Source organism: Carassius auratus, chromosome 19, assembly GCF_003368295.1.
Source record: "Carassius auratus strain Wakin chromosome 19, ASM336829v1, whole genome shotgun sequence".
Classification (NCBI taxonomy): domain Eukaryota; kingdom Metazoa; phylum Chordata; class Actinopteri; order Cypriniformes; family Cyprinidae; genus Carassius; species Carassius auratus.
Window position 1 is genome coordinate 25,061,139 of NC_039261.1, and position 19,358 is coordinate 25,080,496.

Below are 19,358 nucleotides of genomic sequence, written 5' to 3' on the forward strand. Positions count from 1 at the left end.
TTTTGACAGAGCGCACTGTCGTTTTTGGAGAAAATTAAAGGCTTTTAAGTGCGCCTTATAGTGCAGAAAATATGGTACATGTTTCACGAGTTCACACTTGCATACAATCAGAGGGGGTACAGGTTAATGTGTATATGGCATGCTGTCCGGGGGGAGGGCTCGGAGTTCGGCCCAAACCCAGAGTTTCCTCCCCCCTCGTATGTAAGTGGTTAGGACTAGAAGTGTGGAGAAGGGGTGGAGGAGGGATGCTGTCAAACTCGGTGGATTGAGGTGAGACTGCTAAATCTTTATACTTTATAACCACCTCTCAACTCATTTTAATTATCTGAACGTGGTCCTCCCAAACTTAATAATTTAGAAAAAAACATATTTTTTTCTTTACAGATAAAAGTAGAAACATAGAACAGAAATGTCTTTCTACATTTCTGGATGCTTTCAAAAGGAACAAAACATTTTAAATGCACCTTTAAATTCAACTTGAGCTTAGAAATGTTTACCTTCCTGACTATTTAAAAAAGATGTCTTTGCCTTTTAGATTTCTTCTTTAGCCACCATTGGAGGCCAGGATGTGAAGAGGGTGACCTGGAAGATTCTGGGCCGGCTCTTCACAGATGAGGTGTTTCATCAGATCAACTGGAAGGGTGTTAATAACAAAAAGCCCTTCAGTAGGATGGCAACGAAGACCTTGCTTTTCAGTAAGTATATAATTCAAAGTGATATTAAATGCATTCAAAGTCAATAGTTTGTAAATGTTAGGGCAGCCTTAAACTTGACTTTGCGTTCATAAATGATGTTAGTTATTTTTTTTGTATGTCGTAGATGATGTGCATCCCCTAATCTAAAGTGTAAAAAAGTTACATAATTAAAATAAATTCACATTAATTGTTGTAGTATCAAAATTGGATTAAATAATTGATATTTCACTCTTGTCTAAACAATAGTATCACTGACCCTATCCTCAGCCCTAACCCTTCTGGAGCAGCTCTACATAGTGATGTACTATGAATTGAAAGATAAAATATAATCTCGCAATACAATGAATAGTGAAAGTAACAATTAATTAAGCATGCAAATAACTGAAAGAAATATATATTTGATGAACAAATTAAGCCAACTAATATGATTTATATTCTTTTGGTTTATCTACTAATACATTTAAAAATTACAAATGCAGTGAAAATTCAGGGACTGGTTACATTTACGGTATCGGTATTGTTTAGAACCAAAAATGACAGTATCAGACTTGTTCTGCAAAATGTGGTATCGGTGCATCCCTAATTAAAGGTATTAATAATATATATGATTTCAATATCAAAATAATTTTACACACAACTTTCATTCTTCAGGTCAATCATCTATAAATCTGTTTCAATATCTTCTCAATGGTTAAGGGGATTGTGACAAGTGGGGCTGGGCCGAGAGCCGTGGGAACAGGAGTGAGGCCGGTGGAGTGATTGGAAATGAGTGATACCTGCTCAACCCACTGGTCTCGAGTCCCACGGAGGAGATGGAGGGATATAAAACTGGAGCGACGACAGTGACGGACGAGAGAGGACCAGGCCTGGGTTTTAGTTGTTTTGTCTTTATTTTGTCATTATTAAATCTTATTTGATTGTCCGCCGGTTCCCGCCTCCTTCTTCCCGATGATTATGAAGGTTTAATTTGTTACAGGGATTCCCCATGCCTGACAGTGAATCATCAGATACTATGACATACTGTATATGTAATTTGAGTAAAAAAAAAAAAAATTAAGATATTTGTTAGATGTTTGATAGGTGCTGATCGAAATCCAAACAAATAGTGCTTGAAAGGTCCTTGAAAGTCCTGGAATTTTGTATTACAGAATCTGTACTAACCCTGATAGTTAATAAAGTACAAGCCATTTGCAAATGACTTGTAACAGAATCTACAAAAAATTCTTAAAATGATAGTATATCACTTGCTAATAATTTATGAATGTTTTGTAAATGATTAGTTCATCATTATTTAACCACTGACTTATAAATGACTTAAAACTGAACGTTATTATAAAGTGTTAACCTCTTTGGCAACTCAAAATCAAACATGGTATGACCATAACTCCCTGAGCAGCTGATGGCTACTTTACATACACAAATTGTTCAATCGGGTAGGCCTATGCCTGGTGTTATGTTTAACACAGTGCAATAGTTCGTGCATCAGTGAAAACGGATGGACACTGTCACTTATTTAGTAGGAAAAAGTAGGCTACTAAAAATATTCCTGTTAACTATCAAGCAGTGCAATAATAATAATAATAAAAAGTCTACCTTTTTGACATGCAGTAAATCTTCAAAATTGCTGTGAGACTCCCTCGGTCTGATTCCTTCAGTTTCTCGCCGTCACTGTAAACGGTGTTGACCATAGGTGCACTTCTAGAAAGTGGAGATGCCAACTTCTGGCACAGTCTTGGGGTGAAACAGTGGCGCACCTGCACTTGTGCATAAAAATGCAACTACGGTCGAAGTTTAGGGATTGGAATCGAAGTGGGTAGTCATGTCAAGAGAAACGCACCCCAGGTGTGGGCAACAGGCCCATCATGTTATCAAAGTAAATGCATGCAAAAGTATTGGCTGCCTGGTGGTTCTGATAACTTTGCTCGTGTACATTTATCTTGGATCTCCATAATAATAATAATAATAATACACACTGATGGAATGCCGTTTTGTTTGAGTTGTGTGGGTTGTAAATTACCATGTGAGTTGTATTTTAATTTAGTGTTGATTTTGGAATGGTTTACCTAAACACTTAAGGTCTCTGCTGCAACATATAGCTTGAATGTTAAGTCACTTTAAATAAAAGCATCAGTTAAATGACTAAATGTAATGTAATGTAAACCAAGACTAAATGCAAGTAAATGGAGTTTACCCACAGCTCAAATGTCAAAAATAGAATTTATCCACCGGTTTATGAAATGTAATGTTAAGAATTTACCTCAAAATAGATTGTTATAGGACCTTAACAAACTTAAAAATATTACAAAACCACATTGATTTATCCACATACAATATGTGCTCTAATCAAGGGACCGTTTAATACCACTGATATTGTTTGAACAAGCGAAAGGCTCGGCACACCTTACCTGGATCATGAATTCATAGTTTAACCACCTCTTATTTTAACCTCAGCAACCGTTTATAACTTTTATAAGCCACATTTCTTTTTCATTTAATCTCCTTCATACCTATCTCAAATATTGTATTGTGTAAGCATACTTGGCTTTGGACGCTACATATCATAAACATAAACATATCTGTCTGTTTGATTACAGGTGCTGTGAGGAAAAACACCGTGACCCGGTCAGCCACAGATGCAGAGGTCACCAAGCATGCAATCAGGTGGTTCAACCTGGCATCAGATCGGGCAACGAGGAGACGTGTCCCGCCTCCATCCACACAGAGTAAAAGAAATGTTTAAACAATAAACCATCTTTTTATTGAACCTCTTGTCGTTCACCAGTTATTCATTTTCTGATGCTGCGCAGTGCAACATTTCATTGAAGTTGTGGTCTAATAGATAAAATATTTTTTATGTTTGCACCGACTGAGGCGTACAGTATAAACCATTAAATTAGGTTTTGACCATAATGTAGATAAGCCTAGCCAACATAGGCTACTTAACAAAAACTGAATAGGCTATAACCTATAACTCCATAAATGCAAATGTCAATTTTATATTTCCATTGAGTAGTGATTATTTTTGTACAGTAAATTTATGTCTTGTATTGGAACTTTTCTGTTAGGCTTATTAACAATATTGTTCGGTTAAAAATTCAAGGCAACGCAGATTTAAGCGTATGTTTATATTGCTGTAGTTTCCTAGACTAGACATAGTGATAGTTTATCTTACAATTTAGTTTATCCTATATTATCCTACAGAAAGAACAGAAGGGATTTTGAAAATAAGATAAACGGGTCCAAAACAGACCCGGTACAGATGAGACAGTATTTTTATGAGTCCGTTGCGGGTACGTGGCGGATATATGTTTCAATTTACGGGTCCCAAACGGACCCACCGTGGAGGTAAGGTTTTAATCGTGGATGCTGTGCGGAGCAACGGCGGGCCCGCGATCAGCCTTTGTCTCGGATCCGTCATTGCGCGCAAGGACGCCGATAGGGGTCCGTTTCGCGGGTCCTTTCCGGAAGATCCGATCCGCCGCGGAGTCCTTTTTCTGTGTGGGTCAGAAATATCATTTTAGGCTCAAATGATTTGCGAACCCGCTCTGAACTCCCGAACTGACTCAAATGATTCGCGAACCTTCTACGAACTCCCGAACTGATTCAAATCATTCGTGATCCCGTATCGAACTCCCGAACTGATTCAAATGATTTGCGATCCCCAAACTGACTCATATGATTTGCGAACCCACTGCCAACTCCCAAGCTGATTCAAATCATTCGTGATCCCGTATCGAACTTCCGAACTGACTCAAATGATTCACGATCCCGCTCCGACTTCTCAAACTGACTGAAATGATTCGCGATCCGGCTCCGAACTCACGAACTGACTCAAATGATTCGTGATCCCCAGATTGACTCAAATGATTCGCGATCCCGCTCCGAACTCCCAAACTGATTCAAATGATTCGCGATCCCCAAACTGACTCAAATGATTCGCAAACCTGCTACGAACTCACGAACTGACTCAAATTCGCGAACCCGCTACGAACCCCAATGATTTGAACTTTGAGCTCCGAACTCCCGAACTGACTAAAATGATTCGTGATCCCATATAATAGAATCTACTTTGTTTTTTTGTCCATTTGGTAGTATGGTACTTAGCCTGTCCAGAAGTGCTGTAGCGATGGACTATTGAATGGTCAAGAACTGTCTAGTGAGGCAACAAAATCCACTAAACCCCTAAAAATACCAGGGTTAAACGCGCACCTCATTTACGAACTTTACATTAGCGATTTGTTTAGTTTTTGAATATACTTGACAATGTTAAAAGGCACATCATTAAAACAAAAAATACAAGTTATATCACCTAAATACGCTTGGAAAACGTAATTAGAACTAGCTACTAAATTAGTTAAAAATGCCTATCCATATACAGCTATCAGCTGTTCCTTCATATTGGCTGAGCTTTCAATGTTGTCACGGGAAAGGATGAAGCTGATTCCTCGACTGGTTGGTTCTTGTCTCATGCCCTGCGGTGCGCTTACGGCATTTTGAAAAGTTGATGTTTTTAGCTCGATGTGGTGAGGACGCACCTGGAAAAACGAGCACGCGTCGCTTACATTATGAGCGCGTGTAATGATGAGACAGAGGTTCGGATCCATGTGCAGAACTTTTAATGAAAATGATCAGACAGGCAGTGATCAGCAACAGCGTCAGGTATAAAGGGATAACCAGAATCAAAAACAGAAAAAGCAGATGTCGGGGGCAGGCAGCAGAGAATCAGAGTCGGTATAAACAATCCAATGGTCAAATACAGAGAGATCAAACACAAGGAAAATGCTCGGAAATGACAGACACAGCAAATCAAGACTTCGCAGTGAGTGAGAGTGAGTGTGCTGCTTATATGTGTGTGTAAATGAGGTGCAGGTGTGGCAAGGAAATTGGCTGATGAGGTGCAGGTGTGACAGGGTGATTGTGATGCAGTGACTTATGGGTAATGTAGTTTGGGTGTGGTGCAACAGTATGATAGGTGCTAATGTCCAAGTGACATCTGGTGGTTGATGGGTGAAATGGTCCTGATTGGAGTGCCCTCTACAAAAGTTCATGGGCAATCCATGTAATGATCGTGACAGCGCGCATACTGCGTGCCTACATTTGAAATAATGAACTTGAGCACGCAAAAGACGCGATATGTGAACGGCCCCTTACTTATAGCCTTGTTTGCTGCTCTTTCATTTCATTCTTTGAATTTATGTGAAATTATGTACCGCAACTAAACAATTTTTCTTTATGGATTAAAAATTTTTATCCGTTGAACACCAAACATAAACAAAAAGAAGTAATAAACTCATTATTTTCATAAATTTTACAAAGTAAACAATCTGTTTGCATTCACGCGAGCATATTCATGCAGCGCTGTCTCGCGAGTGCAGTGCACATTTTTGAATTCCAACGGTCGAGAAGAGATTGATCCATGTCTGCTGATTTAAATTGATGTTCTGACGGAAATGTTGTGGTAAGTCAGATAAATAAATTTTTTTTAAAGTATTTTACTTTTTATAAGTTTTAAACCCATAAGTAATTAAGTTGTCAATGTTTCTACAGCAGATTTACACTAAAACACAAAAGAGCCTGAACCGCGACAGTGTCACAAGTTGCCTTACATCGGTAAGTTTTGCAAACTGTTAAATTTTGTGTTTTCTGATCCTAAGCTTAGTTTTTCAACTGCAGATAGTGCTCTAAGCTAGTTTTTGACCGCACACTCAAATGGTAATGAAGAACTATGCCATCAAATCAATGACAATATTATCCGAGCGGACAACTGATGCTAACGCACGCGCTAAATCGCTTCCACGAGAGGAAAGCTAAATCGGACTCAAGGAAACGGGAGCCGGCGAGCTCATTTCTGCTCACGTGAACAATTTTTTTTTTGTCAGTCATGGGGCGGGGCTTACTGTTTTAGTTGTTATCTCAGATGTCATTGGTTATTCCCCTTTTCCTGAAGTCAGTATTGGATACCTGTTAGAAAATGATTAATAATTCACTTGACTTGACACATGACTTCATCAGTGGACCAGATACATGTGAGTTATCATTTAATTTGCTTGTTTAATTTATTTTTGTCTTTAATGTAATTTAATGCATTATTTATAGAGTAGATCTTTTCTAGATACTTGATTAACTGGAATTCTTCTGATTGCTAGTGATTGCAGTCTTGTAATAAGATATACACATATTTTACAGACTGTAATGATGCACACACTCAAATATATATATATATATATATATATATATATATATATATATATATATATATATATTTATAGTAGGACTGTGATCATTGGGACATACAGTTGATAGGTGCATAATTAATATAGATTATTGAAAGTGCTTATTTCATATTGCAGAGAAACTCAATGTGCAGAATGAGAGAGAGGGGGATTAAGGGAAAAATGATAGAGACAGTGAAAGCCTTGATACTTCTTGATACTTCATTTGATTATTTTGTCATTCACAATCTAAGTATTTTGATTTATTTTTTTAAGTATAACCCAATTCAAACCACTGAAAGAGTCAAAGAGTTTAGCAGTCTGGTGGACACATGAATTGGGTGGTGGTGATTGCAGCAACAGAGGTGGCCTGGGGTGGAGTGAAATTCCCATACAAAGATACAAAGATAATCGTATTTGGACTAACAGTGTGCATGTAGCCATAGTTAACTACGTCAACATTTAAGCCATAGTCAACGCTTCATTTACACATGTGCTGTAACTGTACCTCTCTCAACCACGAACGCCTTCTTTAATCACTTTTTTGCTCTCTTCTCTTTAACTTTTGACAGAACTCAAAATGTGTTTAACCTATGCGACCGATTAGTACAGACCAAAACTCGACCATTTTTTTTTAACAGCAATAATCAGCCAAATTTGCAAGTCCATTCAGTGGCATTGTTTTTGTTCAGTGCCTCCAGCATGGCCGACTTCCGGATTGATGACGCATCCATGAAAACCCTCTATAGTTCAGTTTATGTAAAAAAAAAAACATGACGTTAAAACCAAGGTACCAAACTGTGATTATTTATGTACAGTTACACCCCCAGTCATTAACTAACTGCATGATATTTTACTGTACATTTCTGCCATATGGATAACTACTTTACACAGTCACCTCTGATAAGCTACTCCTAAATAAATGTAGAAACTTAAATTTTCTGTGAAGCTGCGTTGTAACGATTTGTATCGTGAAAAACACTTTACAAATAAACAAGAACTGAATTGAATATACACTAAACTAGACCACGTTTTTAAATGTTTTTTTTCTTCTCCAGAATCACGCAGGTGAATGAATGATGATAGAATACTGCTCTTCCTTTAAAACATTTTCAATCAAAACTGCCTTGCTTCGTTTGAAGCACAAAAATATACTGTAGTAGCTATACTACAGTAGCTTTTGATTTGTCCTGTTCTATTGGTAAAACTTACCTGGTTTTACACAATAGACTTACACAGTAATATCATAGAACCTTTAGTAAGGAAGAATATAGAAACAGATACAACAGTTTATTTTAATAAAAACATTTAACAGGCAGTCTCACTTTGTCACATGGTGATGGATGAAAATGGCATGAATAATTAAGATACATTTAAAAAATCATACAAGCATAATTTTTCACGTTGGAATATGCAATTATAGTTTATACATTTTAACAATGAAATACAGATGATGAAAGTATGACAGCAGATGTTTTCAGAAATTTTATTTATAAAAAACTATATATTTCACATAATATTTCAAAATTTTCACGAGTTCACACTTACATATTAAATTAATTTAACCCAAACCCAAAGAATGTCTCAAGGTTACATATGTAATCCTAGTTCCCTGAGGGAATGAGACGCTGCATCAAAACTTTTGGGAATGCCTTTGAAAGGAGTGAAATTATTTCCTTATGAAATTAATTCCTTGTGAAGCCAATAAACTCAGAAACTCACACAAAACAGATGCCATGCCGAATGCAAAACCATAAAATAATAGAACTGATCTGGAGAAGAAATCTTCAAAGAGAGCAAACATCACCTATCTCCTTGCTCATTTACATCTCCCCTCTGACTCATTCTCCCCTAAAACCAAGAATATCCATATGCCATGTTATATCTTGAGAATATGTTGTTTTTTCCACTTCATGTTTGGTATCATATTAAAGGTCTCTGTGCGATTGGTAAAGCCAGGTATGACCCTGGGGCCACGAGAATCTAACATGCCAAAAGGTCTTTATGTTTTTACAACTGATTTAATGATTTTTCAGTTTTTCTTATTTGGGTATATAAGGGGAGTTACAAAACATTACTGGGGGATTCTGTAACCAGAAAGCCTGTAGTATGGAGTGTATCCACACACTCTGAAGTCAGGTATGCATCCTTTACTCCTAGATTTATCTTTGAGAATTTGATGTCTTTTATTGATTTGATATCTTTGAATTGACTATGTAAATTGTCACCCTGTATAAACTCTGGCCACCCCTGTGGCCACCCCTAGGATTATTTGCAGTGGGTACTATTAATTTAAATGCAGAATGTAAATTCACAATAGTTTAAGAAGTGCAAAAAAAGTTAAGTACCTGCTGCAGCCACAGTTTTGCGTCTCTGAGCAACATTAAAGTGTTTCGTTCCTCAATGAATCAACCGTTTAAATGATTCGGTTCAATCGCAATGACTCACTTATTAACAGTGACTCGCTGCCACCTATTGGCGGTTTTAATTTCGCATTTTATGGAACCTTTTCATTTTTTAAATAATTTCAAACATCAGTTTTCAATGTTTTATCTTTAAAATATCAAAACATTATTTATTCATTTGTAACTGCAGGTTAAAGTATTCCATGTTCCACAGATAATGATTGCATTTGCTTGGTAAAAGCCCAAATGCAAGTATTTGACCTAAAAGATGGTACACACTTTTAGAAACAATGGTGTAAAGGTAAAAATAAAATAAAAAATCAGGTGTCAGCACAATTAAAAATAAGATATCAGCACAATAACACTCAGCAAAATAGTCTAATTATCGTTATCGATAAAATCCTAGAACTCACAGAGATATAACGTTTTGTCTATATTGCAAACCCTTAATTTTTTTCTCTTTATTTTAATGTGCCACCCCAAAATTTACTGTGGCCTCAATTGGCCACCCCTGTTAAAATTTTCTGGGAGCGCCACTGTTACCTGACTGATAATAAATTGTTATATTTGATTTATTCTGATCTCTTCTGAAATAATTTTCCAAGTCAATTATGAACCATGGTGGACACCATAAGGTGCTTCAGATTTCTGACTGTCGCTGACTTAAAACGGTGTACCTCTCGTGGTCATAGAAAAAAAAATATTTTTGTTATGAGCATGTAGGGTGTAGCTCACTTAAAGGTATTATAACCAGTCATCCTCTGAGTAAATTCAGCAATGACGAGTTTGTGTCCGTGAGTTTACTATCAGCTCAGTGTAATTCATGTGCGATACCTGGTCCCTAATGAACGAAGAATTGAAAGTATGGGATTTTGGGAATTCTCCAATATTTAAATTATTACACAACCGAAATCTGTGATCAACTTTTGATAGGAATATTAGCCAAATTTCATGATCACATGAAATTTGGGTCAGATTGAACACGGAGCTAGACAAAAATGTACACTGAATCAGGAAGCTATAAAAGCACATGAGGTGGAGACAGTAGCAACTTCTGGAGAATGAGGGAAGTGCTCGCAGAGATGCAGGAAGTATGGCAGGAGATGCAGCATCTCATTCCCTCAGGTAAAATAGGGTTATATATGTAACCTTAAGATGTTCCCCATCAGGAACTTGAGCTGCGTCGAATGCTTTGGGAATGAGATGCCCAAACTGCCAGACTTTCAAGTCCCTGAGTAGTGTGCTCAACTATGGCAAGAGGACGGAGTAACCAGGAGCAGTACGAATATCGAGGTCATTGAATCTGATGAACGTGAGTGATGTAGATCAACCTGCATCACTACATATATCCTGCATAGCCACACCCAACAGGAAGGCCTTGGAGGTCACCACAGTGAGTCTTCACCCCTAAGGGTGAGGGAAGGCCAGTGGACTCATATGACATAGTAATGGCATCAACGATCTGATTCAAGCAGTCAGTTAATCATTTAATATGGATTTGGGCTAATTGTAGTGTTCCAATAAACCATGTTAAAACTATTCTTCTAGTATTATGCATGTGTTTTTTGTTTAAATATTTTCTGAACAAAACAGATTTTTCAAGCATAGTGAAATGATTTAGCTGCAGAGCTGTGTTTCTGATCAGTGGAGTGAGGAGTGGCATGGAGAGTGGGAAATGGTGAACCAAGAGCGGAGTGATTTTTTGAATGCTTGGAGCGCGATTTTTTGAATGCTTGGACTCCAGTCACATACTCCGGTGCGAGATGTGAATTTAAATGTCTGTATGTGAAGATGCTGGGCATTGCAAATTCGTGAATGAATATTCCGAAGTGAGGAAAACTGCAACAGAGTTGGGAGCAAGGAACGCTGTATAGGGACCATGCCAATGAGAACAATTCATGTTACTAGCAGCAGACAAACCCCATCCCGGTGCACTCTCTCCTGGGAGCAGAACAATCAGGGGCAAGAGGAATACAGACAAAGACTCTCTGACTCATCTTGTGCAAGAGGCACAAACGCAGACCTCCCTGGTGGTTGATGTATGAGACCACTGAGGTGTTGTCAGTGCGCAACAACACATGCCAATCTCTTAGGGTTTTGGAGAAAGTGTTTCAATGCTCGAAATATGGCCAGCATCTCCAGGCAGTTGATGTGCCATGTGAAATGGCGGCCACTCCACAGACCGCGGATAGGGTGGCCACTCATGACCGCACCACAACCAGTGAGGGACACATCTGCCGTTAACATTACGTGATAGCAAAAACTTCCAACATCTGCCCCTGTGAAAAGAACCAGGGTTTCATCCACATGTCTGAGCCACCACTGTAGGGGTCTCATGTACAGCAGGTCCAAAGGTATCACATTGGACACAGCCGCAGTCAGACCCAGCAATTTTTTAAACTGCTTGACAGTGAGTGACTGGTCCTCTTTGACTCTCACGACTGCAGTGAGGATCAACCCGATCCGAGAAGGAGACAGCTGTGGCTGCATTGTGGTCGAATCCCACACTACACCTAGATTAGTGGTCCTCTGTAATGGAGAAAGCACACTCTTCTTTGTGTTTAGTCTTAACACCAACTCTTTCATGTTGGCGAGAAGGACATCTCAGTGTCAAACCACCATCTGCTCCGATTGAGCTAGAATCAACCAATCGTATGCAGATGCCCTGGAGCTGCAGTGGAGCCAGAGCAGCATCCACACACTTTGTGAAAGTACGGGGTGAGAGTCCTTCTTCGAAACTATAAAGTACTGGCTGTAGAACATGGATTCTCTTTCAAGAAAGGGGACCACCTTGATGGCCTCCTTGCTCAGCAGAGTATTTACTTTTTGTTCTAGACTGCTCAGGACCCACCACAGTGGAAATGATCACATTGAAACAAGGTGGAGTAGAACCAAACTGAATTCTGTAACCTCTTTCTACAGTCTGCAGAACCGATCTTGAGCTATTTGCAAAAAGCTTCCACGCTGCCAGAAAATCTACTAAGGGAATCAGTCTCTCGAGACTGACCTCCGGTGTAATAGGATACCTCCTAATAGTTTGTCAGCTTTCCAGATCCGAAATGTTTTCTGGCAGACACTGAGACGTGTGCTCACTGGAGGCCACTGGGCTCTGAAGCACCGGCGGTTGCAGGGTTAACAGCCATGTAATTTGGTTTACACCACTTTTCCCCAGCACGGGCTGCCCTCAGAAGCCCTGGGACAGAAATGTCAGGGCTTCTTGGCCAAAGATTTCTTAGTCAGAAGGACAGTCCTCAGATCAGCCTTCGGCTTCAAAGCCTTCAAATGTGAGCGATGCCCATTGTTGTGGGGGAGTACAAGTGGCAATTCTCACTTTCTGCAGCTCCCTGTTCGAGGAGCAAGCATACGGCTGGGGCTGTTCCCATCCAGCAGCCTCATGAGCCAGAGAGTGGTGAGGCAAGAACCGCTGAAATGCCACCACTTGTTTACAAGCCACCTGAAACATGTCGACGAAGGAATTTATGCCTTTGCCAAACAGGCCAGAAGGTGCAAGCATTTAAGACAGGGTCAATCAAAGATGACACTTTACGGCCACTAGGGCTGCCAAAGACCACCCGATTGCTTTAGCAGTTTCCCTCTGTGGCGTGGAGAGACAAATCAGTGGTTCTCCAAAGTTCTTGAATATCTTCTTTTTTCAATTCCTCGCCCTCATCCTGCTCTTTCAGCGGGTCAGCCTGTTAAGCTTGACCTGCTGCCGTGTACCCTTTGCCCACCAGTGCTGATGTAGTGTGAAGCGGCTTGATGGGCAGTGCCAGGGCTTTAAGAGATGATGCCACACCGGGAGACAGATAATCCATGAGTCTCTATTCAACCCGCTGCATCGCTCTATATTCACCCTTATTTAGTTCCGTGATATTGCTGTACTCAGTAAGGGAGGGACAAATGAGACGGGCCGAATATGGTCTTGACCATGATCTTATCATCTCAGTCTGGAGATCGGGAAATATTGGGAAGTCCCGGCATCAAGGCGGTGACTTAGATCTAAAAAAAAAAAAAAAAAAAAAAAAAAAAAAAAAAGCGCTCATCAAACTTTCTCTTTGAGGGTTCAGTTGCTTTCTTGGCATGCCATTCAAGATTTAACGTGGCCACCACACGTACTGTGCTCCTCGTACTGTGCAAACTGGGGTGGTTCATCGTGGATGACAATTTAAGCACAGAGCTCTCTCTCCAGGGGGGAAGAAACTGCTCCCTCAAAGCGTGCTTCCGAACCCTGGGAGGTGGCACTGGATCCAGTGGACGAGGGAGGAGAAAGGGACTTGACCCTCTCCATCCCCTCCACCAGATCCACTTGTGAACCCCATGACCGCAATTACCACTCTGCAGCCACGGGGAATGCTGGCGAGTACTCCCTCCTCGAAGAGAGCCCCTCCAGGAGCGAAGTATCTGCAGCAAGAAGCACTCACAGTGCGGACAGTCAGCCCCCTCGAGAGCTGACTTGGCGTGCTACGCTCCCAGACAAATGCTGTGTGTATCCCTGCCCATGATATAGCAAGGGCAGGGAGGAACACAGCCTAAAATGCTGCTTCTCTTTATCACCCCCTTTGCCTTGTTTATCTGTCTTGTGCTTGGACTTTGGCATGTTTGCTTTCTCGTTTGTGACACTGACCGTGTAAGACATACACACACAAAGCACTTTGCTTAATGACAGCCCTTATGAAACAAAAATATATTGCAGTATATTGGAAAATATCATGTAATATATTAGGCATTGTGGTGAGTGGGGCGGGGCCGAGAGGCGTGGGAACGAGGAGTGAGGCAAGGTGTAGTGATCGGAGATGAGCTACACCTGCGCCCCACCTCCAGTATCGAGTCCCACGTAGGAGATGGAAGGATATAAAACTGGAGTGACGACCGTGAAGGACGAGAGAGGACCAGGCCTGGGACATTATTTTATGTTTTGGCTTTTTATTTGTGCGCGTCAGTCGCCGGGTGGGGCTGACGCGCTGTTTTGTTTATTTTTGAATTATTAAAGTATTTTGATTGTGCGCCGGTTCCCGCCTCCTTCTTCCCAATGAATAGGGAGTTCATATCGTTACAGTGGTGCCGAAACCCGGGAGAAGGAGGGACGCGCTGCTGAAGATCCCTCGCCGCTGTGGTGAATCCACTGTGCCCTCGAGCTGGCGAGGTATGTGCCGCCATGGACGCTCGAGGCGGTGGGCTGGAGCGAGTTGCCGGGGACGGGCGAGCTCGCTGCCGACCGCCCACGATATGGAGGGGCGGCTGCCGTCCGTGAGGGAGCGGAGGAGTCGGCGCCGTTCGCCAGGGGGCCTGAGCCTGCCGCCTCCGTGACAGAATCCGCAGGGGCAGGGAACGGGGGACTCCTGCCGCTGCCCAAAATCAGAGGAGCCGTCGCCGTCCACCGGGCGGCGGAGGAGTGTCGTGCCATCCGCCGAGGGCCGTCCAGTGCCACCGCCGGGCACCGCGGAGGAGATCACCCAGCCGGTGGAGGGCCGAGCAGCAGTGCGTCTGGGAGCCGGATTATTTTTTTTTTCCTCTCTTCCCTCTCTCGTCCTTGTCGCTCCTCCTTCCATCTCCTTTTCTCTCGCCTCGTCTGTCCTACCCCCAGGTTCCTGCAGGTCCCCATGAGCGGTCCCCCCCGGAGGGAAGGGGGGGGGGAGTAGAGCGCAGTCTCGAGGGGCGATGGGGGTATGTGGTGAGTGGGGCGGGGCCGAGAGGCGTGGGAACGAGGAGTGAGGCCAGGTGTAGTGATCGGAGATGAGCTACACCTGCGCCCCACCGCCAGTATCGAGTCCCACGTAGGAGATGGAAGGATACAAAACTGGAGTGACGACCGTGAAGGACGAGAGAGGACCAGGCCTGGGACATTATTTTATGTTTTGCCTTTTATTTGTGCGCGTCAGTCGCCGTGAGGGGGCGAATATTATTTGAATATTAAAGTCTTTATTTGATTGTGCGCCGGTTCCCGCCTCCTTCTTCCCGATGAATATGGAGATTTGTAAATCGTTACAGGCATATATTCTTATATATATTTATTTTTTCCAATATATAGCAATATATTGAAAGCGGCAATCATTTGTATATTTTGCAATATATTATATAATATATGTATCATCAATATATTATTAAATGTATTCAAATATATAAAATATTAGAAAATAAAAAGGGAAAATAATATATTACAATATATCACAATATATTTTAAGAAATATATTGGTAAATATATTTTCCTTTCGTAAGGGAGAAGCTGCTGCTGTCTCCACCTCATGTGCTTTTATAGCTTACTGGTCACATATCACCCCGTCCGTGAGGAAACTGTCATGGGACAGAGGTAGGTTGGCTGTATTTAATATCATGTTAAATTGATTTCCTGAACATGTACCACCAGTGCTAAATTGTTTGATGTTGAATGTGCTTCTCCCAAACTTCAATAAAACATCATTTATTAAAATTGACAGGTGTGATGACCAGTGGGACTGAATTGTTACCGCTTCTATTTAGGGCCGGATTTAAATATGCATAGAGTTTCCCAGTGAAAGACTGACCAGTGAAAGAGTAGATATGAGAGCTGGACTCCACATCATAAAAGGACACCAGACCCTCCTCATAATCCACAAACACACCAATTCGCTGTGGCTTCACTCTCACAGACAGAGAAACGGGATGATCAGAGTGAGCTGCATATTCATTCCTATTCCTCAGCCTCACAGCACAGTATCCATTACTCGGACCAAGCGTGATTGCTCCCTTCCTTTTAATATATTCTGTGGCCACTCCTAAATCCCAATTAGTCTTTCCTTTCACCTGCACCTCAAAATAAAACTTTCCTGAGGAGAATCCTTCTTTTCCCAAGACAGCAGGACATTTATTAAATCTCTTTGGGTTGGCTGGTAGTTTCTGCTCAGTGTCTACATGTCTCACTTGTTTTCCATCATCAGATAGGATGAGGTTTGGATGAGCTGTATGAGGATCCAGAGTCACATCCACTAAGGTAAAAAAAAGAAAGAAAGAAAGAAAATATTCATCACAACTTCCCGTTTTTAAACAGATTATACTTCAGTTAAGAGGCTGTGTATGAATGTAAACTGCGTAGTTCAGACAGCACACACTGTACCTGCATACTGCTGCATCCACTTCAGCTCTGTAGAGACACATGACAATAAAATATCATGAGATCTTTGAGGTGTTTTATGTGTAAAATTATAGACCAGGTCTATAATAGTCTTATCTTTAGTTTGTCACATTATTTTTTTGTTCTAGTTTCCTGATTTTTAGTTGCTGTTAGATACCTTGGTTTTTAATTGGCCAACCTTCTGCTGTTGTTGGGAATCCAGTTGTACATCGGTACATCTAATCATTATGGCTCACTGATACTTCTCTAACTCTTAAACTTGTAACGTATATCTATTTGATTTTCTTGTAAAACATTTAAAAATCCACAAACACGTGATCACATACTTTTCTAATTTTAGCTTGAGTAAGACTTATTCTTTATTGCTGATATTAAAAGAAGATAAATACATGTGTATCTGTACAGTGCATTTGATAAAGACATACCAGTTTGCATGCGTTTCTCATGAAGAGTTTCCTGCAGTTGAGTCAGAGCTCTCCTCAGAGTCTTCAGACTCTCATGAGTCTTCACACTGATCTCAGGCCAGTTCCTGGTGTTTGTGGGGCTGCACAATGATGAGTAAATCTACAGCAGGAGAAAGGAGAGATCCTTCAGCATTGGGAGTGTTACGGTGTCATATACTGCATTATCATTGATCTGAGATGTTCACTGACCTGTAGGAGGTGGAGGTGGTCTTTAGTGTGTGAGAGCTTCTCTAGCTCAGTGTTTCTCATCTTTAGCTCACTGATCTCCTTCTCCAGATCTTTAATGAGCTCTTGCTCCTGTTTCTCTGCTGCTTTCTGCTGCTCCTCCATCATCTCCAGTAGTTCAGTCTGACATCTCTCAATGGAGCGGATGAAATCAGTAAAGAGCTCAGCATGAGCTGCTTTCTCCTTCTCTGTGTTTCTCTGCTCGACCAGTTCAGTCAACAAAATTTTAGTGGTTTTATCTGCATGCTACACAGTTCATGTTAATGACAGTAGTTATATCTAAATTCATGTGTCTTATAAGTGACCATCCGCAACCACATACTTTTCTGACTTCTGCTGAGTGTTTTATGTCTTGAATCTCCTTGATTCTGTTTTGGATCATTTGCTGCACATCTTGGATCACCAACTTGGTCTAACAGAGAAAATTGAATTGACAATGACATGGGGGTGAATAAATAATGATATAATTTTAATTTATGAGTGAAGTATTATTTTAACATTGATAGCACTAAGTACTCACCTCTTCTAGAGGAACAGTGTTGTGGTTCTTGTGATCTCCTTCAGTGCAGGACAGACACACACTCGTTTGATCATCTCTGCAGAACAGCTCCAGAGGTCTCTCATGTTTCTGACATATATAGTCCTCCAGATTTCTCACAGGATCCATCAGTTTGTGTTTCTTTAAACCTGCCACTCTTAAATGAGGCTGCAGGTGAGTTTCACAGTAAGAGCTCTGACACACCAGACATGACTTCAGGGCTTTCAGCTTTCTTTCCTCACAGAAATCACACAGAACTTCAGGTTTTTCCTCAGGACTTTTCTTTTTATAGTGATCTACGATCTCTCTGAGTGTAATATTAATCTTGAGGTCAGGTCTTTGCTTGAATGTTTCTTTACAGTATGGACAGCTGCAGGTCTGACTGTTGTCCCAGTGCTTATTCAGACAGGTCTTGCAGAAGTTGTGTCCACATGGAGTGCTGACTGGATCAGTGAACACATCCAGACATATAGAGCACTGAAGCTCCTCAGTCAGTGGACCACTGGAGGATGACATGACTAGAAAAATAAATGATGAAGATAAATTACATTTGCTACTATTTTAGAACACTGAATTTCTGTTCCTTGGAATCCATAAAAATCAATTCGATGTAAAGGCATCTTCTGGAATGCTTGATATTTGAAAAAAAAAATGTTCAGATGGTAAAGCAAAACCACTAGTGTGTCTGACAATCCTTTGTTACTATTTAAATAGTTGTTTAATAGTCTTAACTGTGCAAAATATAAATAAGAAAAGCTAAGCAGGTATTATATAATATTTATAGTAGGCAGGGTTGGGGAGTAACGGAATATATGTAACGGCGTTACTTAATCAGGATACAAAAATCCAGTAATTGTAATCCGTTACAGTTATGTCAAAAAACGTAGTAATAAGATTATAGTTACATTTTGAAAAAAAAGGTTAATACTTTCAGGATTACAATGGTTTTATTTAAAACTAAATAAATCACTATTTTGGCATAATAACACTATATTAAGCGCAGCTTGATTAATGACTTACGCAAGTCACGTGTGCCACCCGCTGGTGCATGCGCAAATAACAGCTGTCTACAATCTCCTCAGAAGCAGATTGAATCACTGCTGCAAAAACGCGTTCATTTCATGGAAATTCCGCTGCTATTTTGTTTAAAAAGAAGAAATTGCAAACAACACTGAACAGTGCAAACTAATCAGGGTATCTTCCGTCCATTCCATATCCGTTTCAAATTAAAAAACAGAAAACGAAAAACTCAAGAGGATTCAAGTGAGAGAACATGAATTAAATAACGAGAAATTGAAAAATGGCTCGTTTATTCGTTATTCCATCTAGGTTAACAAACGGAAAATGAGTTTTCGACTTGATTTCTCATTTTGTCGTTTTGGGTTTAAAAAACGGCTTATGGCTTCAATATTTCATTCGCACTTGTGGGCGGAGCTGAAACGCTCCTTTCATCTGATTGGTCGGATCGCTCCGCCTTCAACTCGATCTTACATTCTTTCAGAATAAGAGTCTTATAAGAGTAGTGTCTGAAACCACCGCTCACTGTTAATTAACATAATATTTGAGTCAGATGTTGCTGCGCACATAATTCGTGCTGCTGTGACTTGCAAGTCACGCCTTTAAATTATTTCTAGGTTATAGTATTGTATGAATATTGTCCCACTGTAAATACAGTGCAAATAGCTTTGTCTCCTTGGATAAAAGTGAAGAG

At 40.5% G+C, this 19,358-nt stretch overlaps 1 protein-coding gene across 1 annotated transcript; it reads right to left on the reverse strand.

The window, feature by feature from the left end:
* Positions 1–15,544: 15,544 nt before the first annotated feature.
* LOC113119924 (E3 ubiquitin-protein ligase TRIM39-like) lies at positions 15,545–18,183 on the reverse strand. Its single transcript, XM_026289662.1, has 6 exons — positions 17,630–18,183; positions 17,432–17,521; positions 17,074–17,307; positions 16,846–16,984; positions 16,403–16,429; positions 15,545–16,274 (listed from the first exon to the last, which is right to left on the reverse strand). Exons 1-6 carry the CDS (start codon positions 18,161–18,163, stop codon positions 15,727–15,729), a joined length of 1,572 nt encoding a protein of 523 aa, XP_026145447.1. The 5' UTR covers positions 18,164–18,183; the 3' UTR covers positions 15,545–15,726.
* Positions 18,184–19,358: the final 1,175 nt, after the last annotated feature.